The following is a 27,169-nucleotide window of genomic DNA, read 5'->3' on the forward strand; positions in this document are numbered from 1 at the left end:
TTCAATATTTTCTATCACATATATCACATCAATAATATATGCAAGAATAACAATATTTTCATGAACTTATTGATGTTTAGATATTTTTTTTAGCATTACTGCTACAATATATAAAGCAAATTTCACGTTTTTGTTTGGTACGCATTTGTTGACTGTATACGCCCTTCCTATAACACACATACACCCCTAACGCCTTATGGGGGAAAACACCCCCCATTGAAGAATCCTGGATACGGGCCTGCCTGTGGGATAATAAATTTTAACAGACTGTGCGGGAAGTTACGGAGAGGGGTGGGGCCTAGGAAAACTTGTCACTATTTATGAGCTTTTAGGAGTAGTTTAAGGCCGGAAGACTGAAAAGTTTGACGGAAATCTTTTCTGAGGTGGGTTCTTGGGTGCCAAATTGTGGAACAAATAAATAAAAATAAAACAGTAATTTTGAAAATAATTACTTTTTCCAAATTTTCAGAAATACATGAATCACTTCTCACTAGAGTCAGCAAATAGTTATTTGCAACTGTCAAACGCTTGTAAAAGAACTGTGGTGAATTAATAGCTACCGTGGTGAGTTTCAAATTATCCAAATAAACTTTGAAATAAACGGTTAAATTTTTTCTCCATGGAATTTGAAAGAGATTCACGAATGTTTATCTGTGTTAGATGCTACAAAAAACCTTCATTTTTGTCCATTTTTACCAATGACGACACAACTTTTCGTTTAACGAGAAAACTGACGAAAGTCGCATACTTTTCTTCTCAACCAACCAGGAAAGGTGAACTCATACCATTTCTGTCAACAAAGAACGTCTCAGCATCGTGTATCTTCCTCTTAACCCACGCAGAAAAATAATACGATGAGAAAAAATGTGTGTGAAAGTATCTCTTTCTACAATGTACATTCCACATTCTACGACACACACACTCACGCGCAGATTGTTGTTTCACACAATTTCGCTACAAAACGCCACACGTGTTGACCGCACCATGTCGGTGCGGTGCGTGCGGAATGTAAACAAACTTGCTGCAGGTGTTCAACCTGAGGGCTCGCTCGCTCTCATTTGAGTACTTTGTTTGAAACCCAGTGCGAAAAGGGTGTTCTTCATTTAGCGTGTTGTTTTTGACAGTTTGGCATTGCACGATCGACGCGACGCGTCGACCAGCGCCGTCTTTGGTTGTTTGTTGACATTGCAAAAATCAATCGCTTCGGCGTTAATTCTTAGCTTTCAAGAAATATGATCACAATTCAGCGAATAAAAAACAGCAGCAGTTTCCGGCGGGGTCGTCACTAATCACAGTCTTCGACCGGAAGGTTGGATCTCGTCAAACGGGACAAGTGACGGCCACGCGAGTGTTTATCTCTGCGGCAGGTTCCCTCCGGGAACGAAGGGCATTATTAGCGCGCCGGAAGTTTGGATACCTGCGGCACGCCGGGTTGATCTCCACGCAGAACGTGGTAATAATTTTTCAATTAAGTCATGCCGGGTTGTTTGGTCATCGTTGAAGGGAAGATTACCGGCAAGAAGGACCAGAAGAGCGGAAAACAGTGTTATTTACCCTCAATTTCGACGCGCTCTTATTTGAGTAGCCCTTCGCTTCTTTGGACCTCGCTCTCTGGCTGTGTGTGTATAATTTGATGAGATTGTATCGAAATTTAATCGAGCGGGAATCATTTTCATGCCCGATTGATTGTTGTTTCCGACGATCAGCAGCGTGGAGTGGAGAGATCAAAGCAGGATGATGATGAAGATGAGAGGCAGTTAAGTCTCGCGAAGGGAAATGAACCCATGATTGATCATAAATCATTTAATGCTGCTCGGTTCGGAGCTGGATCGGTTCCCGGACGAAATTACCGGGGTGATGATTTCGGGGGCTGACCAGCGCAGACCGGAGTCGGTTATTAATGGACCCGCGTCCGCGTTGATTGAGGTATCATTTGAAGTGAGGTCGTTTCACGGTTTCCAAGTGGCTAATCACACCACCTCGGCGCGATTGTGTTTGCACTCGGGATGCTTTAAATAGTGAGTTTGAAAGACGAACGAAAAGATTAAAGTCCTTTTGAGTAGCTCTGAGCTCAAAATTAATAAATAAACTGCTCTACGCCGGGTAGACAGCAGAACAAACTGCAAAAAGAAAGACACTGCAAATGAAATCTGCAACGAGAACTCTCGCAATGAGGACCGCTATGACCACCGGTCCGGAGACCGGATCCTCTGCGGTCAGAGTGCTTGAAACGAGCGGTTAGTAGAGAGCAAAAGTTGAATTATTAAATGCCCTGAAAATGGTTCACAGAACAAGTACTGTATAGCGCACATGTTGTGTTCACCTTCCACGAAAGGACGGTGCCAGACCAGAAGACCAACTACTCCGGTTGAGGCGCAACGGTGTGAACTATGGGGAGAAAAAAGGGCGAAGCGAAACTAGCGCAAATACTTCTAGTTCAAAAACCCATTTAAACTTGGCCGTTTAATGCTGTTAGTGGCAAATTGTTTCACACGTACTTTGCGCGTCAAATTATGAGCTTTCACTAATTTGTTCCTTTTTCTGCTTTTTCGTTCCAGGTTACTATCAACCGGCTGGTCCGTTGATATCGCCCCACCTGCTGGCCCAGCCGATTCCGATATCCCAGCACGGTCCGGGCAGCAGCAGCAGCAGCAGTACCATCACCAAGCAACCACCCGAATCGGACTCCCCAGGGGTGTCCTCGCTGGTCCAGCCGCCGTCCTCCTCCACGGCGGACAGCACCGACAGCGATGTCCTGCTAACGGGTAAGTCTACTCCACGAACCGACTCAACCAAACCTCCAACTAACCTCCTCCCCCTCCTTTCCAGCGGGTGACCTCTCGTCCCGGTCACAGCAGGCCGCGGCCGCCGCAGCCGCCGCCGCCTACCGGTACGGTCCGTCCGGGCCGCCCAACCTGTACCCGCGGCCCATGCAGATGCACTGTCCGCCGCCCCATCTGGCCCCCAACTACTACGCGGCCCCGCCCTACAGCCAGTACCCGCCGGAGATGTACTACACCCACGCCGCCTACCCGCCGGCCCACTTCTACCCAAAGTTTGCCCAGTACTACCCGCCCAGCCGACGGTACTACCCGGCGCCCGTGGCCGGCGAGCACATGTACGAGCAGCCGCCGCCGCCACCCTCGGCCGGAGGACCCGTGCCGCCGCCCGCCGGCGCTCAGCTAGTTCCGGCCGGGCCACCCCAGGGTCCGCCGCCGCAGCACCTCGAGCACTACCCCGGTCCGCAGCCGTATCCGTACCCGGGGTACGGCAGTCCGGGGCCCGGGCCCGGTGGGCAATGCTACTCGCGTAACGCGTACATGGGTAAGCAAATGTATGGAATCGCCCCCCCTTCACTTCACTAAACCCGCGTTGAGAGAGTGCTGTGTGACCGTTATCATTTCCGGGAGCTGCATGCTGATTGGTTATTTTTAGTCGACCAAGTCGTTACAGTTTATCTTACGGTTGAGTCATTCAAGGAGAAGTGAGATGAATATTTCAAAATATTCTAAATCAATTTTTCAATTAATCAATTTCAAAATTCAAAATGTATCAATTTTTAAATTTATTAACCTTCGGGAAGTCGCGTGCTTCGCCTTTCTTACAAGTGCCCTTACAAACTGTGTAGGGGAAGGTGGGGCAAGACGACCATATGGGGCAAGAGGAACAATCGCTCGTACGGCCGTAATTTTTACAATTTTGATAATTTCCAGTATGAGGAATTGTTGCTAGCAATGCAATTAGCTGGTTCTACTACCACATAACCGCCAAAACGACGTAAACGTCACGGAGCATAAGATTTAATGAAGTTTTTTTCAAAACCTTTGTTTTCTTATAATATTTGGAAAGTACAAAATAAGGCATAGGATTCGTTTTACGGCAATTTTTTTCAAAATGCAATTTTTCCTAGAACCGTAGTGTCCCTACCAATGACTTGCACCTATTACAAAGTATGATTTAACTTTTGGTTATTTTTGTTGAGAGCTTTGAAAAAATCTTGTTCAGGTGGGGCAAGTGTACCATATAGATTTTTAGTATGGAAAAAAATACGAATTGCTGCAACAACATATTTTATTGGGAAAGAAATACTTAAAAGTACTTAAAAACTGATAAATAATTGTTAACAAAAAAATTCCAAACAAAATATAGTGATATCATGAAAATTTACTATTTATCATCTCAGTAATATTTTTTTTTTTGTAAAAACGATAAAATTTTTAGTAAAATATTATTTTTTAATCTAAAAATGAAAGAAACGTTTCAAATACATTGTAATCTGATGTATCTAAGTGATAACAGTTCAATTGTTAGCAAATTAGCATGTTGTTTCATGCATTGTTCCTCTTGCCCCAACGGGTTGTTCGTCTTGCCCCACTAGTTGAGTAGAACGCACGGAAAATCAAAAATTTTAAAATCAGTTTTTTACAGTCAAAAACTGGATTTTTTAAAAACCTGTTCTATCAAAGTCTTAGTCAAGACCTGGAATAAGATGATTATAAAAAAATCCGACAAATTTTTCACGTTTTTAATGGGTTATAACGAGCATTTGCTTAGCTTGTTACACTTGCCCCACTTTCCCCTACAAAGTACACGTACGCGACCTCCGGTGGGTTAATATTTAATTTGACCAATTTTCAAATTTATAAATTTTTAAATTTATCAATTTTTAATTTAATCATTTTTTAAATTATTATTTTTTTTATTTATAACTTTTTATATTTATCAATTTTCAATTTTTTTAATTTTTTAATTTATCATTTTTTTAATTTATATTTTTTTTAATTCATCTATTTTTAAATTTATATTTTTTTAATTTATCAATTTTTAAAAAATCGATTTTTAAATTTATCAATTTTTAAATTTATCAATTTTCAAATGTATCAATTTTTAAATTTACCAATTTTTAAATTAAGCGATTTTTTAATTTATCGATTTTTCAATTATCAATTTTTAAATTTATCAATTTTTTAATTTATCAATATTTACATTTATCAATTTTGAAATTGTTCATTTATCAATTTTTAAATCTTTTAATTTTTCAATTAATCATTTTTATTTTTTTTTATTTTTCCATTTTTTATTTAAAATGTTATCAATTTTTCAACATTTCAATTAATAATATTTCAATTTATCAATTTTTCAATTTATCAATATTTAAATTTATCAATTTCTAAGATTATCAATTTTCAAATTTATCAAATTTAAAATTAATAATTTTTTTATAGTTTATAAATTTATCAATTCACCAATTCATCAATTCATCAATTAATCAATTCATCAATTTATCAATTTATCAATTTATCAATTTATCAATTTATCAATTTATCAATTTATCAATTTTACAATTTTTCAATTTTACAGCTTTACTATATTTTAATTTATCAATTTTATTATTATTTTTTTAATTCATTAAATAATTTTATTTTTTTTATATATTGTATCATGAATTATTTTTTTTACAGCTGGGTCCTTAAATTAAGCTTAAATTTCTGATAATATTGTGCACAACGATATCATTTTTTTCAAAATTAACTTCTCACCCAGCTAGTTCCAAGGGGTCCATAGTTGATGCAGCGAAAATTTGATGTCTAGTCAATTTATTTTTTTGCATTGAAATGAAAAAAATGTGATGAGAAATGGTTTATAATCGTTTTTTTACTGAATTACATAAAAACAACATAGGGCTTTAGGACCCTACTGAATTACTTATTCATTAATAAATTTTTAATTTATCAATTTATTAATTTATTATTTTATTAAAATATTAATTCATTAATTTATTAATTTATTAATTTATTAATTTATTAATTTATTAATTTATGAATTTATGAATTTATGAATTTATGAATTTATGAATTTATTAATTTATTAATTTATTAATTTATTAATTTATTAATTTATTAATTTATTAATTTATTAATTTATTAATTTATTAATTTATTAATTTATTAATTTATTAATTTATTAATTTATTAATTTATTAATTTATTAATTTATTAATTTATTAATTTATTAATTTATTAATTTAATAATTTATTAATTTATTAATTTATTAATTTATTATTTTATTAATTTATTAATTTATTAATTTATTAATTTATTAATTTATTAATTTATTTATTTATTAATTTATTAATTTATTAATTGATTAATAAATTATTGATTTATTAATTTATTAATTTATTAATTGATTAATTTATTAATTTATTAATTTATTAATTTATTAATTTATTAATTTATTTATTTATTAATTTATTAATTTATTAATTTATTAATTTATTAAATTATTAATTTATTAATTTATTAATTTATTAATTTATTAATTTATTAATTTATTAATTTATTAATTTATTAATTTATTAATTTATTTATTTATTAATTTATTAATTTATTTATTTATTAATTTAATAATTTATTAATTTATTAATTTATTAATTTATTAATTTATTAATTTATTAATTTATTAATTTATTAATTTATTAATTTATTAATTTATTAATTTATTAATTTAATAATTTATTAATTTATTAATTTATTAATTTATTAATTTATTAATTTATTAATTTATTAATTTATTAATTTATTAATTTATTAATTTATTAATTTATTAATTTATTAATTTATTAATTTATTAATTTATTAATTTATTAATTTATTAATTTATTAATTTATTAATTTATTAATTTATTAATTAATTAATTTATTTATTTATTAATTTATTAATTAATTAATTTATTTATTTATTAATTTATTAATTTATTAATTCATTAATTTATTAATTTATTAATTTATTAATTTATTAATTTATTAATTTATTAATTTATTAATTTATTAATTTATTAATTTATTAATTTATTAATTTATTAATTTATTAATTTATGTATTTATTAATTTATTAATTTATCAATTCATTTATTTATTAATTGATTAATTTATTAAATTATTAAAACTGTCTGTGGGGTGTTTGTAGACGTGATTTTTTTAGTCGATTTTCTCGGCCTTGGCTGAACGGATTTTGTCCGGGTTTGTTCCATTTCGTCTGTTTTGAGGTCCCATAAGTCCATCTAGAAAATTGCAAAGGTTTGCGAAGTCCTTCAATAGTTGTGCAATTTTTGTTGATACAAAAAAGAGCATTTCAAATGTCACGTTAATTACGAGGAGATAAAAAAAAGTCCCCAAAATCTTGAACATGATGCGTTCATGAAAACGAGAACCACGAACAAAGTGTTCAAATTGCATGGCACGTTTTTCAAAAACGTACCATGGGATTTTAACAACTCTCCGTGTATTCAAAAAAATATCCAAACCTTAAAATCCTTTCAAATTTGTTTTTTTTATCATGTTTCGAGTGTGACCATTTTTTCATTCATTTCATTCATTATCACATCATTCAATCCTAATTAAAGCCGCATCTTAATCCCAATTTTGCCCTCTCTTCCATACTAGATGCTCACTACACGACCAACTGTCCTTGTCCGATGCAGTCGTGTCCAAAAAACGTCAATGCTGGGTCCCTTATTGGTATCAAAGCCAGTAAGGGCCCAGTAACCACCACTGCAACCCCCATCCCCCATCATATCGCATCGTCGGCGTCGGCCTCCTCCAACAACTCTAGCACGGCCGCCGTCCAGATGTCGCCTTCGTCGTCGTCCACCTGTACGACGATGGCCTGCAGCACCGAGCCGATCGTGATTTCGTCCGGTTCGTCCACGTCTTCGTCGCCACCGCCGCTGGACATTCACAGTCCGATCGTGGCGAGCTCCGAACCGGTGGTCACGACCACCGTGGCGACCGTCACGACGACTGCCCCAACAACTACTGAACCAAATACCAGTCCCAAGGTTAAGCCCGAAAGTGACCTGCACCAGTATAACAGTTATCACTACCACTACCCGCACCGTCCGTCGGCACCTCCACCAACGCATCCCCTGCACAGCAGCTACATCCCGGTGGGCGTCGTCGAGGTCAAGCAGGAACCGGTGGCACCGACGCTGGAACCCACGGCCGACAGCAAGACCACGAAAAACATTCCCAAGCTGCTTCCGCTGGTAGTCAAGCAGGAGATCACCGAGGTCAAGCAGGAACCCCAGCCGGTCACGATGACGGTGGTGAGCTGCAAGAAGGAAGACTTTGAGGAGAACGGACCGGCCATGACGCCGGATCTGCTGCTGGACGAGGCCCTCATCAAGAAGGAGGCACTGGTCTCGGAACTGGTGCACCACCAACTCGACGACAAACGTATCCTATCCGATATTCTAACCGCGGAAGCTAATCTGATAACCGGTAAGACTCTAGACAACCTTAGCGTTAGTAGCGTTAGCAGTAACAACCAGAACAACAACAACAGAAGTAGCATTAGTAACGAGAAAGTACAATTAGTCGATAGTATCCTACCTGAAATTCCGGCGTCCACGGTCAAGCGGAGACCGCTGCTGGTCGCGTGCAAGAAGTCAACGCCGAAAAAGTCACCCCCCAATAGCTATAAGAATCTGATCAAACGTACAAATCTGAGCGGTGACGAGGGCGGTGAAGCAACAACGGCGGAAGCCGGCGAAGAACCGACCATCACCGTGCTCAGCGATGACGATGACGAACTTGAGGAAGACGACGACGAGGTGGTGGTCACGTCGACTCCGGTCAGTCGGAAGCCCAAACGGACGGCCGGCAAGCCGCGGAAGCTGCTCAAGCGAACGCGGCGGGTATTTGGGGCGGAACAGCTGCGCCATCTTCAGACGCTCAACCGAAGCGTGCTGAAGTCGAAACGAGTGCGCCGACTCGTCAAGCGGCCATCGTGCGTGCCGAGGAACCCTGCGGTTCCGGAAGCAGCGATCGCGGTGAAGGAACCTGAGCCAACCCCTGTGGAACCTGTTGAAGTGCAGGAACTCCGCGAGGAACCTCCCCGCCCGATGTCGAACGTCGATCTCACGATCGACCTGGTGGCGAAGGGTTACTTCTCCGAGCCTGAGTTCGCCGAGCAAGCCAAGTCACGCTCGGTAAAGCGGCTTAAACAGCAAGAAGGTCGTTCCCAGTCCGAGCAGCATCGGGGCTCATCGAAGAAGGCCAAGCAGCAGCTCGATGACCCACTGGACATGACCGAGCCGCCAAACGGCAAGTCAGCTAAGAAAGCCAAGAAACGGGCCGCGCCCAAGCCGTCAAAGCAGAACGGCAAGAAACGAGCTACCTCAACGCCGTTGCCACCGGAGGTGGTGGAAGATCAGCCGGAAGTGAACCCTCCGCTGGATGTGAGTGCCATCGATGTGGAACCTACCGCTGCGGCGGTAGACGATCGCGAAACGGACTTTGACGACGCGGCCACGATGCTGGTGGACGACGACATGATGAGCGTGGACACCAACACCATGATCAACCGGCACAACAACAATAACAACAGTGCCGTTGAGAACAAGAATGCCGCCGGCACGGACCCGCTGCTGGAGGAAGATCCGCTGACCGTGGAACCAACGACGACCTGCGTGACGAACGCGGAGTTGTCTACCCAAGTGGAAGATCGCCTTCCACTGCCAACGGAGGTCGCCGTCTTCGAAGAAGACGACGAAGACGACGAGGAGGAGGAGATCATGCTAGCTAGGAGATTCGCCAAAAAGAGTGGAGGCCTCAAGAGCCGAACGTCCCGATCGCGATCCAAGTCAAAGTCGCGCAAATTTAGCATCAAGAAGCGCCACCGACCGACGCGCGTCCCCGAGGTCGAGGAGATCATCGTGCCAAGGAAGAGCAACAGCGTGCCGCGCTGGAGCAACGGATGGACGTGGGAGGGGCAGCCCTTCCAGGGAAAGGTGTTCCTGAACGTAAGTTCAACCTCATACTTGCTCACCTTCAAAATTTCTAATCATACCTTAATTCGTCTAAACAGAGCGACGACCCACCGGTCACGCGAACCTGCTACCCGGCAATGCGCCACTCCGAGGGCGACATCATCCGGCCGCGGGATAGCGTTCTACTGCGGGCCGGTAGCAAGCGAGCCGAGCTTCCGTACGTGGCCAAGGTGGCGCACCTGTGGGAGAATCCGGAAGACGGTAAAGAAACCCCCCGATCAACTGTTGTTCAACGATCAAACTGAAATGTTATCTTATTTTTTAGGCGAAATGATGATGTCCCTGCTGTGGTACTACCGGCCCGAGCACACCGAACAGGGTCGGCAGCCGGTGGACGGACCGGACGAGGTGTTTGCGTCGCGCCACAAGGACCACAACAGCGTCGCCTGCATCGAGGACAAGTGCTACGTGCTGACGTTCAGCGAGTACTGCAGGTGAGGATTTTGAAGAATTCTATAAACGGTGATTTTATGATTTCTAAGAGATATTTAAAAAAAAAGTCCACGTGGTTTATGGATGCCCCTTTTAAAAAGTTTAAAGTATATGTTATATGTTTATGTATTTTTTATGAAACTTTTTGTAAGGAACATTTCAAAAAAATTGTCAAAATGGCAGATTTTAAGGATTTTTCATTTTTTTGAACATTTTGGCTCAATACTCAGTTGAGTCAAAATATATAAATTTCTAATCAAAATTTAGCAATATTAATTAAAACATATAATTCAAACGGTAAGACTGTCTCAAGATTTGTATTTTTGGACCATGTGCTGGGGTAGGAAACTCAATGTCCATGCACGTTATTAAAAAGTTTCGTTGATTTTTTATTATCAAAAAAAAAACCGAGGGGACTTTGACTTTGATTATGACAATAAGACCATTAGTAAGGTTACCAACTGTACGGATTTTTTCCTTACCGTACGGATTTTCGACCCTCTTCGCGGATTTTTAACCAGCCCGGAATTTTGTACGGAATTTTTCGCTTGATACGGATTTGTACAGAATTTTTACAACTTTTTAAAATTTTCATTGTTTTTTCATTGGGCCAAAGCTTTTGCTAATTAGACAATTTTATTTAACTGTCAGTTTGATTTTAAAGGGATAACTTGCATAATTTTCCAGGTTTTCCTCAGTTCAATCTTGATTGTCAATAATTCGATGTATCTGTGCTCTCTTGTACTAAGCTTGCTGGTTTTCTTATCTAGTTAGCATAAGAGAGCACAGAGGTATCGAAATGTTCTTTTCAAATTCCTTACTAAACATATTTATCAAATAAAAGGCTTTCCAATAAAAACTGTAGAAATGTTTTCGTGAAAACACTGACAACGATATTATTCGTAAAAGCAAACTTAACATTTTCGGACTACGGCCTAGTTAAAAAGCGCCCAGTTAAAAAGCAGCCTAGTTACCGAACAACTACTGTATTACCTCTTTTTTGGGTAATATTACCTAGAAAATGTGTATAAATGTGAACTGATGAATATTCACCAGAAACTGATAAAAATTCATCATTTTCTAATGTAATATTACACTTTTTTTTGACACAAAATCTGTCACCATTTCTGTTGGTGACGGAGAATATAAAAATACGGAAACGGTTGCCAGCTGCCTGGAGCTGTTGAATCTTGACTTGGTGAGATCTATCCATTTTATCTATCATTATTTGATAGATGATTTTATTCCCTTATTTTATATAATATTCTATTGATCATATCCATATTATTCCATCCCTACCTTCCTTTTCTCCTATCCACATTTCCTCCCCCTCTCCTCCCCCCCCCATGCCCCTAAATATTATTATCTGCCAAATTTACACTTACACACCACACCACAACTGTTTCGGAGCGTTTGGTACGGTATGTCCACGCATCCTTCCTCCCCTGATGATTCTATGAAATGTGATCTGTTCACAGAATCTGTCTCTGCGGTTAATGCAACGCAGTAGGCCTGGCCGCTTTAATTTTTGCTATACATTTTCGGGGTAATCATTAATATTGACAAGAAAGGACTTGAGGCGTAATCTTACCACAAGTTCTTCCAGGATGCTTTCTTCGGACTGGCTGCGCTTGTGTTCGATTAGATTAGATTAGATTAGACACAAAATCTGTCACCATTTCCTGATGAATATTACCATCAATTTTTCTGTGTAACCTTAACCATTAGTAAGGTTACTCCTAATGTTTCATTTGCAAAATTGACAATTCAATATTTGTTTAACTAAGTAAACTAAATATTATTAAAATGTATATAAATTTGAGGTTAAGTATATGGAATTTAGTTTTATCATCATTGGAAATTGATTTTTCATAGTACATCAATTTTGTTGCCGCCAAAATCAAAATTTGTCATCTGATTTTTTGAATTCTGTTTCAACAACACTTAACACTTGTAACTTACTGTTTTTAGTATAAAATTATTTACAGAATCCGATAATGCAGTCTGTTTAAGCAATGATTAAAAGAGGATTGGTCACTGACAGAAATTGCTGGTATTTGAGCAATACTCTGAGAATTCGGTCATTCGTTTTTTTTGTATTTTTTAATCCGGCTGAAACTTTGTTGGTGCCTTCGATATGCCCAAAGCAGCCATTTTCCATCAATAGTTTGTCCATATAATTTTCCATGCAAATTTGGCAGCTGTCCATACAAAAATGATGTATGAAATTTTTTTGATCGATTTGGTGTCTTGGACAAAGTTGTAGGTATGGACAAGGACTACACTGAAAAAATATGATACCCGGTAAAAAAAATTGGGTGATTTTTAATTTCACTTTTTGTTACTAAAACTTGATTTGCAAAAAAACCCTTTTTTTTTTTCATTTTCTGATATGTTTTAGGGGACATCAAGAGCCAACTTTTCAGAAATTTCTAGAATGGGCAAAAAATCTTTTATACTGCTTTTTTTTAAATTGAAAAATTGTCAGCAAAAATTGTTCAACTTTTCTTTCGATGTAACATCAAATTTGCAATCAAAAAGTAATTTAACGAAATTTTGATAAAGTGCATCGTTTTCAAGTTATAGCCATTTTTAGGTAACTTTTATGGTATCATATTTTTTCAATGTAGTCCTTATCCATACCTCCAACTTTGCCGCAGACGCCAAATCGATAAAAAAAAATCCTTCCAAAGATACAGATTTTCGAATTATGTATCATAAATCATTTTTGTATGGGCAGCTGCCAAATTTGCACATATGAAAGACAATAGCTTATAGGACCTTTTCACAAAAAAAAACTCTAGATATGGACAAACTATTGATGGAAAATGGCTTCTTTGGGCATACCGAAGGCACCAACAAAGTTTCAGCCGGATTAAAAAATACAAAAATTAAAATTAAAGAAAAAATACCGATTCCGTAGAGAATTGCTCATTAGTCCTAATCAAAATTTCGTGATTTTGTTCTATATTTGAAAAAAAAAAATCAGTGTTACAAAATCAAATTCCGAATCATGGATACAAAATAAACACAAAATGGACTAAAATCCATTTGATTGAAATTTTCACAAAAAATTACAAATTTCGCCCATTTAAGATTCTACTAATTCTTTTTTATGTTCAAATTACTTTTGACGAGGATATCCGGCTGTTAGTAATTATGACTTATCAAAAATGCCTATGCCATTTTATCAAAGTACAGTAAATCGTTTTTGAAAATTAATTTGATCGTAATCCACGATATGTGACTTTAAAATGAGATGAAGGTTTCACTTAAGTGCGAAAAACTTTGGATAAATTTGCCTGATCCTCAATATTTTTTCATTGAGATGTTAAACTTTTTCATACATTATGGTTTTGATATTTTTAGCGGTGTTTTGTAAAATTCAAACATAATTTAATTCAATTCACCCTTTTCTCCTCTCGCAGATTCCGCCGCCAGCTGCGCGGCTTCGAGGAGAACATCGACGAGCAGCCGTCGATCGTGCCGCCGCTGCGGCGCGAGAACCCGCGCCTGCCGCCCTCGATCGTGTCGCCCGAGCTGGTCATGTACTGCCAGCGCGTGTACGAGTTCCGGCTGAAGCGCCTGCTCAAACAGCCCTCCTAGTGCCGGCGTCTGGTGGTCGAACGCCGAGCTCCGTCGGCGCCAAAACCACCCGGCCATCAGCAGCAGCAGGAGGTAGCGCCTTTGGCTGCTTCTTCAACAACTTTAACTGTACCATTGTCGGAAAATCAACAACAACCGGAAGCAACAACAATCAGCAGCAAATCACATATCCGCAAATGAATGTGTTGGGATTGGCCGAAGGTGGAGCAAGTGACTCCAAGAATTCCCCCCACAACCACCCCCTTTCCAGTTATTTAATTATTGCACTTGTTTTAGCGAGTTCTAGTCCAGGGGAAGATTTGGGAGAGGGGGAAAAACAAGCATTCATGGAATGGTAGAAGAAAGCGTCTAACAGACGTCTAACAAATTTTAGGGAAAATCAACGCAGCAATTCCAAAATCGTAACTTTTACGTACTTTTTGCCGCTATTATTTATCTTCAGCAACTAGGTTTTTTTTTCTTGGCTCGATTTCTTTTTTTTTAACTACTGTATTATTTATAATCTTTTTTGAATGTATATATTTTACTGCTCGTTTTACAACTTTACATATTTACTTTCAAGTGCTTTATATATTTTGTTATTGCTTTACAACAGTTAATAATATTATTTGTATATACACTTCCTTTATACATATTATTTCCCTCAAAGTTTACACAGCACAGAAAAGTATGTGTTAAGCAAGCAAAATCAAAATCTATTCTAAAGGCAAACAGTAACACACACACAGTAACTAAGCAAAACTAAACAATATTAAACATCAAGCGAGAAATAAAACAAAAAACTTTTGAACGATATTTATTGTTAGTGGCAAGGCAATTTAGGACACACAAAAAATAAACTTGTAGGCATGAAGTAATTTGGCAACAACAAACTGAAATTAACTAACCAAAAAAAAGAAGAAGCAAAAAACAAAGACACATCAGCGGCGATATTGAATTAAAGTACCAGTTTAGAAACAGAATGTTAGGACGAAAGCGTTTGCGTTTAGGTTGCGAATTGAATTCCTCGTTTGGCGCACAAACATTTGTGGTGGGTCGACGGTTTGTTTGAATTAGTTATATACAATAAAAAAAGCATTGTAGTGTGAAATTTTTCCAGCAGTTCAAAATCAAAACGACTTTTTCTGAAAGCCTCAATTAGTTTGTGAAGGATTAAAAAGAATTGAAAAACAAACAGAGATTATGGAAAAATCTCTCTCCGTAAGAATTACATTTCCGTACATTTGGTCTCTTTCAAACCCTTGAACAACAAGACAAATTGTTTGGAAATTCAACAAAAGAGATACAGTCATCCCACATATTCGGAACACCCACAAATTCGGAACACTTTTGTGGTAATTTGTCAATAGGATGCAAAATGCAACTCTTCTGTCGACCCCGCTATTTTTAGGACCTTTATTTGGACATTCTCTTGCTATTTCACTAATAAAAGTAGTACTTTTTGAACAAAAAACTTCATTTCAAGACAATTTTATACAGAGCAGCAAAACACTGCCTCCAAATTGCATGTTCCATGATTGTGGGATGTTATTGTGCCTCCCACAATTGTGGAACACTTGAGTTTAACTGATGTTTTCACAAAAAAAGTTATTAGACCATTCATAAAACATTACTAAGCATGAGTTTTATTGGTTGCAGTGTGTGAAGTCATTATTTTGTAAAAAATATGTACTCCTAGAGAGAACCAAAGTTTGTTTACATCCGTAAGAAAAAAGTGTTCCAAATTTGTGGATTTCAAGGGTCAAAGTGTTTCTCAAAAAACTTGATATAAAAGTTAAAATTTTAAGTTGTTTGATACAGCATTCGAAAGATCGCAAGAAAAGCTTTAAAATGAAGGTAAAAGTGAGACATTAAGTTCAATTATCGATTTTCTATGATTTTTTGAACATTGGCCGATCTGTAAACTGTTCCGAATATGAGGGATGAGTGTACAAATGAGTAAAAAAGCACAAGAAACAGATTCTCATGGAGAGAGTTTTTTCTTCTCTCTTGAGAGCGAGAAGCTCTCTCAGAGATTTTTTTTTCAAAATTCTACGACGGTTGTTACAACTATATCCTCCAGGATCACTGACGAGGACGATTATATTATCTTCATCGTTTCGACCTCTGATTAAACACTCCGTGATACAATTATTCGTCAATAATAATCGGGGGCAAAGCTGTTAATGTTAAATATATGCATTGTATTTTTATATTTTTAACTATTTTTGTCAAAAACACTTCAAATTTCTTCGATTTCTTAATTTGAGGCTTTGTACTCCAATAACTACTGTCCCTATTCAGACTGTATTCCAGATTTACTCCAGTTGATTTACGTTGTTTTGCTTGAGTTTTAGTTGGGATGGTCGGCCAAATCCTATAACAGGATAATTTAATGGAGAAATATCACGAAAATAACAAAATTTGTTATTGCAATAACATTTGGATAACTTTGATATTATTCATACTTGGCGTCTATTTTTTAATAATTATTCCCCAACCTTTGAAAGCATTTTTTTTAATGGATGTTATAATGCTTTCGAGGGTAATCAATTTAATTTATTTATAAAAGCGAAGCGATTAAAAAAAACAACAGCAAAAATTAATGACATGTTTGATATAAAGCCAAATTTATCACGAATTATAATTTGATTGATTTTTCTGTTCAAGGTCCTTTTAAAAAATTGCATCATATTTTCCCTGTTTTCAAAGGTTTTCTTAGAATATTGTGTTTTTTTATAAAATTTCATAACCAAACAACTTTTAAATAACATGCCAAATATGCCTTTGATTATTTATTTGATTAATTGCGATTTAATTTAAAGAGAGTACTGTAAAAATACCAGAAAAAGAAACGTTAACAAAAACGTATTTTATTTGAAGTATTTCAAAATTTCCAAAAAAAAGGGCTTGAAAAATCGATTGTAAACTATTCAAGATACACTTATAACGATTAAGGAGGTATTAGACTATGGCAAACAAACAAACCCTCAAACTTGTATGCGGCAAACTCGCAAGCAAAGCCAAATGTATGCAGGCTGACGTTTCTGCAAACAAAGGCAGGCAAACTGTCAAACTGTCAAAAAAGTTTGTTCGTCATATTCCAATACGTCCTTTGCTAATGCGTGTTTAATTAAATAAAAACTTTTCAATATTTGAACAGATTTTGAATTTTTGAACGGAAAATTATATTTCCATAAATTCATTGATATTTTGCTATTTTTTATAGTTGCATCAAAACATTTTGCGATACTTTTTGGTTCGAAATTTTGAAAATCTGGCTGGAAAATTTCAATCACCATGTCAAAAATAATAACAATTTTGTGAAAATCTATGAATATTATTTTTTTTTTTTTGGTTTCGTAAAAAATAGAATGCTAAGAATAATTACATTTAAAACTAAAAAAATACATTTAAATTAGTTAAAAAAATGCATTTTCAACATCCATATAAATGTTGAAAAGCAATATTGCCTATTTCAAAATTGTAATTTTATTAAAAATTTGCGAAAATTTTAATTCTTAAAATAAGAGCAATTGTGACTATGTTCAACAAACATATCGCCTGTTTTAAAAAAAAGAGTATTTTTTTGTTTTAAAAAAATAGTTTTTGAAGAAAATTCATGCAAAATGAGTAATTTGAGATCTATAAACCAATCTAATCTATAAACCTGTAAATTCTATGTTTTCAAAACCAGTGAAAAAAACTGCAAAAGCAAAAATTTTAAATTTTAAATCTAGGCCCGGTGAAAAAAAATAATAACTGTACCTGCGAAATATGTTTGCGGACATATAGGGCAGTAAGTCAAACACCAGCTAGAAGTCGCATGACAAAAAACTAAGAACTAGAAAGAGATAGCAGATCTGATGCAAACAAACCCGCAGCTGTCATGCAAACATACTTTGAATATGTTGATGAATTTCTAACTAGAAAGCCGAGCTGTCAAGTAGGATTCTTTTTACAAGAAGGGCCACGATGTTAATTTTTACAAATTTAGTTAAAAGTTTATTGCACTCAGAAAAATAAGCTTTATCGTTGTGAACAATAATATCACAAATTTAAGCTTAATTTTAGAACCCAATTGAGCAATGAAAATTCAATTCAAAAAATTCAAAATATCAAAGAATTAAAAATATAAATTTTCTAGATGATTTTCGTGGTTCCAGCATTCTAAATTTATGTAAAGCTCAAAAGTATTATTTCAACTTTTCAGCACTTGTTTCTAAAAAAAAAACTTTTCGACACGTTTTTGAATTGACACAATATAACAGTTTTTTTCGGAATTCATTTGGATTGCATTGATATAAAAGTTACTAAAGTTTGAAAAAAAACATCTTTATCTTTATCTCATTTTCGTAAACAATTGACGAAAATTTGGGAGACAAAATAATCAGAGGTCGATGACGATGACGGTAATTTTAACGTTATTGTTATAGATTAGATGTAACTGTCATCGATTACAACCTGAATTGCCACACACAAAATTACCCAACATTTTCAACCCAGTTTCCTTAGAAAAAGAAAAACTCGACATTTAAAATAATTCTTTGCGAGCAGTGCGAAATTTAAACAATTTAGTTAAGGCAAGTTTAAAACAAACAACAAAAAACAGTCACAATAAATAAAAACAGTGGGGGCGCAAAACCAAGCAAACTAATAGTAATTGTTATCGCTAAATACTACATGGGTAATAAGTATCAGTACCTTATTATTTGAAATTAACTATCAGAGAAAATTAAATTAAACAAGAAGAAAAGCTGAGTATATTAAACAAAATATTATTATATATTAAAGTAATAAAACGTGGAAACACGCAAACACACACACAAGAAAAATATATACAATTATACAGTAACAAGAAAAAACAACTAGTGAACAAACAACAATGAAAGTGTAAGTAGAATAGGAAAGGACAATTACACAATTACCTAAACTAAAAATACCACACATTTACGAATGAAACAACCTACAATCCCTTTTAGCACGGTGAACCCCTCATCAACCACCTTTTTCCAGGGCCAAAGTCCCCTCCTGACGAATGCAATTCAATCGGTCGGTCGGTTTCGTTTACCACAGGAAGCAAACTTTTCTCCAACCTTTTTCCAGACTTCCCGTTCTGGAAATCCGAACTCTAGCAACAAAAAGCGAGCATAAATAAAAGCAAAATTTCAAGTTTCGACAGCATTTGGAGCCTCTAGTAGAATAATCAGCAGGAACAAAACCCAGTAAAAAAAAAGTAATCGAAATCTAAACATTTAGTGGGAAATATTCTGACACAGAAAAACAAACAAATACTGACACGCTAGTTTTATTCTATTCATGTTGTTAAATACTATTAAATTCTAAGTAAAGTCGCGTAGTAGATTCTCCTCCTTTCCTCAGTGGCATAGGGATTTTAAGTACCAGCGCGCTAGTTTGTCCCAGTTTGGGTTCAGTATGTGGAATAATCTCGTCAGTTGAACAAACCCCGCGCCTTTCTTTTGTATAGTTTAGAACATTAGTTCAAGGATTAGTTTTAAGATTTTAAGCCCTAAGTTGACCCCACCCATCCTTTGTAAAGATCCATTTTAAACATGTAAACACTAACCCGTTTTGATTTGCGAGTACCGTTAAAGGAAAACATACTGAAACATACTAGGAAAAAGCGAATCGGATTAAGTAATGAAAAAACAAAACTAAACTAATTGTAACATGGTTTTAGAATGAGTAATCGAAAAAGCATACACACACAAAATGAAAAGAAAACACGCCATACTGAATGGTGAAAAACAAGATTGATGAAATGAAAACTGAGAATTAAAACAACAACAACAACAAGAAAAAACTATGTCGCCACGACTGTGGCAAGTAACATTGGAAACTACATCAAAAAATATACGATGAGCAAAATGAAACAAAACTGTTGGTTTTTAATTATTTGAATTGAGAAATGTCCGTTTTCTTGGTAGGTATTTAATTTCTTTTGAAGAACACAAACCTTAACCCTCTACTGCCCAAATTTTTTGTCGATTTTTTTTTATTTTTCCCGTGTTCAGGAGGTCATTTTGTGCAACTTTTGTTCTACGAAAAACTTTGCTTCTCTTGTTTTATGTTTTTCTTGTTTTATTTTTAGTATTTTAATTTTCATTTATCTTGCTTAGTTTATCTTTGCGTTTGGTAGTATTTGGCCTATTCTACCACCTAATATAATTACATTTTGCCTATCTAATTTTTTCACGTTTTTACAGTAACTTTTTAAATTTTTTGCTTGTTTTTCACATTTTCTGCTATAGAATGGCACTATCATCATTTAAATTGTAAATAAAAGGCGTAGAGGCATAATCTGGGACACTACACACATTACTGGATACTTCTTTTTACTTAAAATAAAGGAAATGTTAGTTGAAAACACAGCCCAAGTTGTTTTAAAAACATTGGCAAAGTCACATAAAACAAGTCAAACTTCCAACCCTATAATTTTCTAAAATTTTAAGAGTTCTTCTTTCCAATGCATTTTAAAGATCAAAAATTGGTTGAAAAATGGATTTTTGGAGTGCCACAGAAGTTGGTTTGTTTGCATCAGATCTTCTTTCTCTTTCTAGTCAAACTTTTATTTTCACCTCGATTTTTTATTTTTTATTTTAAAGATGTTATCAGGAAAGCAAAGCACCTCTGAAAACATTTTTTTCTAAATCTAAGAATATTTCTACCGTTTATCTGTGGTACTTTGAAAATTGAGCAATTAATTTCTGAGATACAGCCTCACAAATAACTCGAATCGATATAAATTATTTTTTCCAAGTGTCAGCCAGCAATTTTCAACTGACGATATCTCGAACTGTTGGTTTAATTTTCAAAGCTAAATAGAATGATAAATTGACTTATTACATGGACATTTGACATAAAAATTTATTGCTTTTCGAAAAACCAAAAAATGTTTGCATTGAACTCGGTGAAAAATTCATTTATTTTTCAGCTCTCGTCATGTTTATCCAAATGGGACTCTTGCTGAAAAAATCTTCCTTGTTGCATAAACTACTGTTTTGAAGATAAATAAAAGCCCATTGATTGGGATTTTAAGTAATTTTGCTTGTGTTTTCTATTACCGTGTTGTTTTGGCTGTTCATTAAAATCAAGAAGCAAAAATATAATCTGCAACAAAATCTGAAAAATTTCGAAAAAAGAACTTTTAAATTAAATCATCACATATGGTAATAATTTCACGGGACTTATAAAAAATCTTAAATATCCAAAAAAGCCTGATGCAAGGCCTGATGTTAAAGATCAAAAGTAATATTATGAAGAAATGTTCTTATTCTTGTCCTAATTTAATTTGTAATTCTACTTTCAAAATAAAATGGTAGTCAAATAGTTAGCACAACGAACGAAAATATATATATCGACGGTAACATTTCAAGAGGCATCATGTACAAATTGACACTTTCTGGGTTATTGCATATTCTGAAAGTACTCCTAATAAGCTACCTCTCCACCAAAAATGAGCAAAAGTTACTTCATGATTTTAAATAAAGTAATATAAACAAAATCTCTTTCATCAGCAGTCCCTGTTTATATAGCCCTGACAACCTGTCAAATAAAAGACTACATGAATCTCGTGACGAAAAAAAAACATCATGAAAAAAGCGCCATGTAGGGGAAATATGCCCATTTTAACCCTAATAAGCGGTCATGTTTGAATGATGCTGGATAATCAGGATTGTTCCTTGAAATTCACTAAAACCAAGTACACCAACGAGTAAAGCAACTTTTTGTGAACATTTCTGTTTATTTTCACTTTTATTAAAAGTTATGCAATTCCTTTTACAAGCATTTGAAAAAAAATATTTCAAAAATGCATTCTAATCAGTCGAGTGCATTGGGCCACGCTCATTTTTCTATTTTCAGCTTAGTTCTTTTTTTTTTTCTTCCAGCGCTCTTTTGGGTCTGCTTAGTGCTGCCAAAATTGATGAAATTTTAAGCGAATACTCACGAAAAGTAGCATTTATAGCGAAAGTTTCATGGCAGCACTTGCTTTCTCCAACAGGCGTTGCACCAGCATGTTGGTGGTGTTGGTGGCCACCCTTTGTTCTTTATTTGCCTTCGCTTCTCGCTCGGTTTTCTTCAGCCTTCGATTAGAATGGATGGTCAAAATTGAAACGTCAAAAGACTAAGCGCGTTTGTTTTTTTGATGGCGCTTGCTAATTATTTACATGTTTCGGGATTATTTTTCAAAAGAGTGACTAAGTAACGGTCAAAAGAACATGTAGCCGGTAGTTGGAAGCAATTTTATATCTTAAGCGCTTTGAAATCGTTAGCGCAAGTGAAAAGATATTGATGGTGACTTTCGTTAAGCAGTTAACCTCTGATCTTGCGTGTGGATGTGTGTGCCACCAAAATGATGAGAAATGGTCTCGCAAAATAGAAATTATGATCAAAAGTGCATTAAATTTGATCTTTTTGGCCAGTAAGTGGCATACATTTGCGTGCTTACTCGAGGCGGTGCTGTTGCTGGTAAGTTTACAGCCTAAATAGCATTTTTGGAGCTTTAATCGAGCATCAAACTCTCCATATGACGAAGATAGGTGTTTGATTAGAAAGGGTATATTTCCCCTACATTCGGCGAAGAAAAACGAATCATAACAAAGCGTCCCTCTCAATGACAGCAGGGTGATTTACTAGACGTTGGTGATTTCAAAAGAAATTATGTTTGTTTTTCTCAAATAACCGTTACGGAAATCAGTTTTTTTCGCTGTAACTCGAAAATTTCAAAGAAAACATCTCAATATTTTTTACAGATTCTGAAAGTACGTTAAATTTGCCATAAGAATCAACATTTGGCTAAGGATTTAACGTTTCGATTGCTGTTCTACGAGCAAATATGTAGCGTGACGTTACATATGCAAAAGGGACGAACCGCCTTAATTCTCCATACAAACTTTGGACAAAAACTATTCGGCTATGTCTAAATATTTTTGAAAAAAAACAAAATGCACCTGTTTCTTGAGACTTGAGGTCACAGAGAACAGATGTTACATCTAGGCTCGAACTTTTGTGTAAACAATGCAGCACTAACAAAATGTGCTGCAAACAATATTGCATCAAAAAATTACGCTTGGCGGCGCCACTGTCGCAGCTGAGATTTCTTGACTTAACTATGTAGAAGGGCTCAATAATTTCTTAAGAAAATTATTGTTTACCTCGTTTAAAAACTAAATTTACTGTAGTACAATTTCAATTGACTTAAAATAATGCAAAAATGCATTGGCATTAACAAAAACATAGCAGAAAACCTGTTTAGAATTTTTTTTTCTTTGTGCTCAAACTTCCCAGTCACGGCGTTCTAGCAGGATTCTAGCAGAGTTCTTACAGAGCTGGATATTCTTACAGAATTCTAGCAGAAATGTTCGACCGTTCTAGCAGGATTCTGACAGAACCAGCTCTGCTAGAATATTTCGTGACTGGGTTCATGCATCCCCTCGAGTTGCGTAGTCATTTTTGTCAATTTTTGTAGGTCAGGGCGATCAACATAAACTAGACTTTTGTATGTTTTAACGTAAAATTGACTGCTGAATCGAATGCCATCATTGGTTATTGAAAAAAGTAAAAAAAATAATAACCAGTTCAATTGTATTGCAATTATTAGTTTGAAAAAATGTATGATTGACAAAAACAAAAAAATGCAAATAAAACTTTTTGCGATACTAATCATAATTTTTTTTAATTCAAGAGATTTTTAAATCAACCCAAGCATGCTAAAAATGTTTCTAAACGCAAAGGAGTGCATTTTTAATCAATTTCAGTTTATTGCACTTAAATTTCCAATAAAAATTTTAATTCTGAGCAATCTTTTAAATATTTGTCACAATATTTAGGCAGTCAATTTAAAAAAAGTATTGATTTAAAAACTCTGAAATAATCAAACAAAATATAGAGATCACATGTAAGGCCGTTGAAAATATTGTTTGAAGTTTATGTCACACGACTCTGACCAAAGTCGAGGGGGGCGCAAAAAAAAAAGTATAAAAAATGAAATTACGAGCCATGGTTTCAACATTTTAATGAAAAAATGTTTTTAAATGTACTATACACCTGTTCAGTTGTTTTGCCATCATTAGTTTCCAAAATATCTAAGTATTGACGAAAATTTTATTTATCGCGAAAAATAAATTTTTTGCGGTGCTGTACATTGGAATTTCATAAAAATTCAATACATTTTTAAACAAGCCCAAACATGCTAAATATTATTATTAATGCAGAAAAATTCATTGTAAACTGTTTTCCGTTGATTAGACTTCTATTTTCATGGAAATTTTTAAGTTTTTCAGAAAATTTGTTTTTTGCCCCCTGATTTTCAGACCAATTTTGAAGGGGGGGGGGGCGACATAACTTTGAAAAATATTTACAACGACCTAAACTAAATTTAAAAATTGAAAAAAAAATAAAACATCAAAATATCTATGGAAATCGATGGAAATTTAAAAAAATATGTACGATACGATAGTTTTTTCAGCTATTTTTGTTTTCGTCAAACAATTTTTTTAAAACTGTTGATTGCAATCGTGAATTTTACGCAGCCCTTTAAATTGTGAAAATTCACTATCATAAATGGCTGCTTCAATATTTTGAAAATATTTAAATATAAAAAAATCAGAAAATTTCATAAATTTTTTACATAACTACCTGGGTGCTGAATAGTGGTTCGCAAAACGGCCTCAATTTTGAACTGTCAAAGTGGAACCAATTTACTGTTCGTCATGCTTGTGCTTGAACAGCCTCCTAGTTTGTAGATGTAAACAAAGGGGGATCATTCGAAAATCACGTCACGCATTTTCTCTATTTATCACCAAGATTATTGCGCGTATTCCCGAAAAAGACACGCGGCAAATCAGCCTCGAAACGACGCGCCGCACTTTCGGCAAATGCGCGCTGTCAAATCCCATACTCCACGTTTTGTTTTTGTTGATCTTCTTCTTCGAATCGCATGGCATTGTTGCCGGGTAAAAAACATATTGCACCAAAAGTGTAGAAAATCGCTGGCACCAATGTCTGCGGCACATTCTGAAATGCCACGCGGCGTGTACCTTTGAGAGAAACGGACAATACTACCTAAAAGTTGAAAACGGTGCAATCACAGAGTAACCCAGAGTGACCAGTTCGAAGAAATGTCATTTAATTTTTTGGCTCCATAAGGATTGCTGGTAGCAGGCGTGCGATGTACCACCAAGTTGAACCAAAAATCAAGAGGCAGTGGGAACTCTGTCTTACTCTGTGGTGCAATGTTTTAAAATGTTTTTTTATTACTTTTCATAAAATTAAATATGTTTATTCAATGCAATATATTAACACACAATATTGTCAATTTTCCTTGGAATATTTTTTTTAAATGCATAAAAAATCTCTACAAGTTTAATTGGGTACTAAAGCCCTTTGCCAATTTTTATGTACAACGGTAAAAAACACAATTAAAAACCATTTCTGATCACTGTTTTTTTCATTTTAATGCAATTTTTTTTGACAAGACAACATTTTTTCGATGGATCAACTATGGTCCCCTTGGAACGACCTGTCAAGTAGGAGCTTTTCTGTCAAGAAGGACCGCGAGGTTTATTTTTCAAAATTGATTTAAAAATCAATTTTAAGCTCTTTGTGGTCGTACAAAGGGTCATTGTACTCAGCAAAATAAGCTTTATCACTGTGAACAATAATATCAGCAATCTAAGCTTCATTTTAGGACCCAATTATCATTTTTTTCCCAATTGCCAATCGTAATTAATTTAAAAAATCCGTTTCAAATTGAAAAATTAAGAGTTTACTACAATTAACTAGCAAAATTTCTAAAATAGTATCACAAAATTCTTTAAAGTTATGATGTTTTATAATGGATGATCTTTTTTTGCAAACGCTGTGTCACAATCTATTTTTGTAACTTTTCCGGGACAACATCCCGCATAGTCATGAACTATATAACTACTTTATGACAAATAGTTACTCAACTATTTATCAAATGGTCTCTACCATTCATTAAATTGTAACCCAACTATATATGTACGATATATCAAACCATCAATTCCATTCCCAAAATAGTTTTGGTCGATTTTACTATATGAGAAATTAGTTGTTAGGCAGAAAACTATATGAGGTTTTCATACATATGTAAATATTTTTATAAACTTGGATTTTACGTCAAATAGTCATTGCCCAAAAAATTGACTATTCCCTATATAGTTTCTGAAAAACTACTTTACCGACACTACTTTGCCGACACTTTAAAAAAGACCGCAAAAATGAACCCTACAATTGTTGTGATAACTACTTCGGATATAATCAAATTTGATTTTTAAGTTCTATCGATAGTTGGTGAATGTTTACCGCCATTATATGTGATGTTATTTACGTTGCTGCCGAACTGCTGCCGCCTTATCCGATTGATCTATATCTGTTGGTGGTTTTTCAGTGGTTTTGGTGACATGTTGTGTTAGAAGGGAGCAAGCTCGGGGGCAAGTATTTTTCGATAAGTCCAAGTAGTCCAAACAATTGACTAATTTTATAGTGAACAGTAATAGTCTACCATGTAGTACACATATTTTTGGTATATGGTAAGAACAGCATGCCTACTTTTTCTGGAATAGTGAAAGTCAATTTCATGAGCCCTCGTAACATTTTTCTTCTTTTGGGGAGTTTTCTGATAATCTGAGGAGAAGTGGGGGTGTTGAAGGTTCTCTATCATCCAGAGGAATCGACTGTGATCAATTTACTTGATAAAAGTTGAAATTTTTGTACCAATCGTTTAACATATAGTTGGATTATATAACAAACTGTAATTGTACTCCATACTGTTGAAATATTGTTTGAACTATTTGGACTTATAGAAATTTTTAATTCAAAATAGTATGGTGTATAGTAATTTTACTTCATGTAAGTTGACAAATTATTTGGATTATACAAACTTATCGAAAAAAATGTGGCCGCCATCAATTGTGTTCTACTATAGCATTTATAGTAGGTTTTTAGTTCTTACAGGTTCTGACTATAAAAATCTAAAATCTGTGGAATTTTGCTATATTGTTCTCAATAAAGTTGATAAATTGTTTGAACTATTTGGACTTGTACATTTTTTCGTTGAGTCACGTTGTCTAAACAATCCGAACTGTTTAGTGTAAGGTTATTGTACCCCAAATAGTTCAAAAATAGTTAGAATCATTAGATTTACTTCAATAAAAACGTCATCATTTGACGATCAGTTTCGTTATGGTTTTGTATAGTGCCGTAACTATATGATAATGGTTAAGTATGTGGTAACTACATCTCTTTTAGTAGTAATATAGTTTGGACTATTCCCC

General features: G+C 35.1%; 1 protein-coding gene across 2 annotated transcripts in view; it reads left to right on the forward strand.

Annotated features, from left to right (window-relative positions):
* Positions 1-19,534, forward strand: part of LOC120414967 (titin-like) — a 297,990-nt gene extending 278,456 nt beyond the window's left edge. Inside the window, exons 8-14 of one of the 2 annotated variants that reach the window (XM_039576309.2) lie at positions 2,559-2,765; positions 2,830-3,324; positions 7,447-8,283; positions 8,380-9,806; positions 9,872-10,034; positions 10,099-10,267; positions 13,694-19,534. In XM_039576309.2, the coding sequence (XP_039432243.1) occupies positions 2,559-2,765; positions 2,830-3,324; positions 7,447-8,283; positions 8,380-9,806; positions 9,872-10,034; positions 10,099-10,267; positions 13,694-13,871 (3,476 nt within the window). In that variant the 3' untranslated portion in view covers positions 13,872-19,534. Of the gene's footprint in view, positions 1-2,558; positions 2,766-2,829; positions 3,325-7,446; positions 9,807-9,871; positions 10,035-10,098; positions 10,268-13,693 lie in introns of both variants that reach the window. The other variant, XM_039576302.2, reaches the window with a different exon arrangement.
* The last annotated feature ends 7,635 nt before the right edge of the window (positions 19,535-27,169 follow it).

Source organism: Culex pipiens, chromosome 3 (genome assembly GCF_016801865.2).
Source record: "Culex pipiens pallens isolate TS chromosome 3, TS_CPP_V2, whole genome shotgun sequence".
Classification (NCBI taxonomy): domain Eukaryota; kingdom Metazoa; phylum Arthropoda; class Insecta; order Diptera; family Culicidae; genus Culex; species Culex pipiens.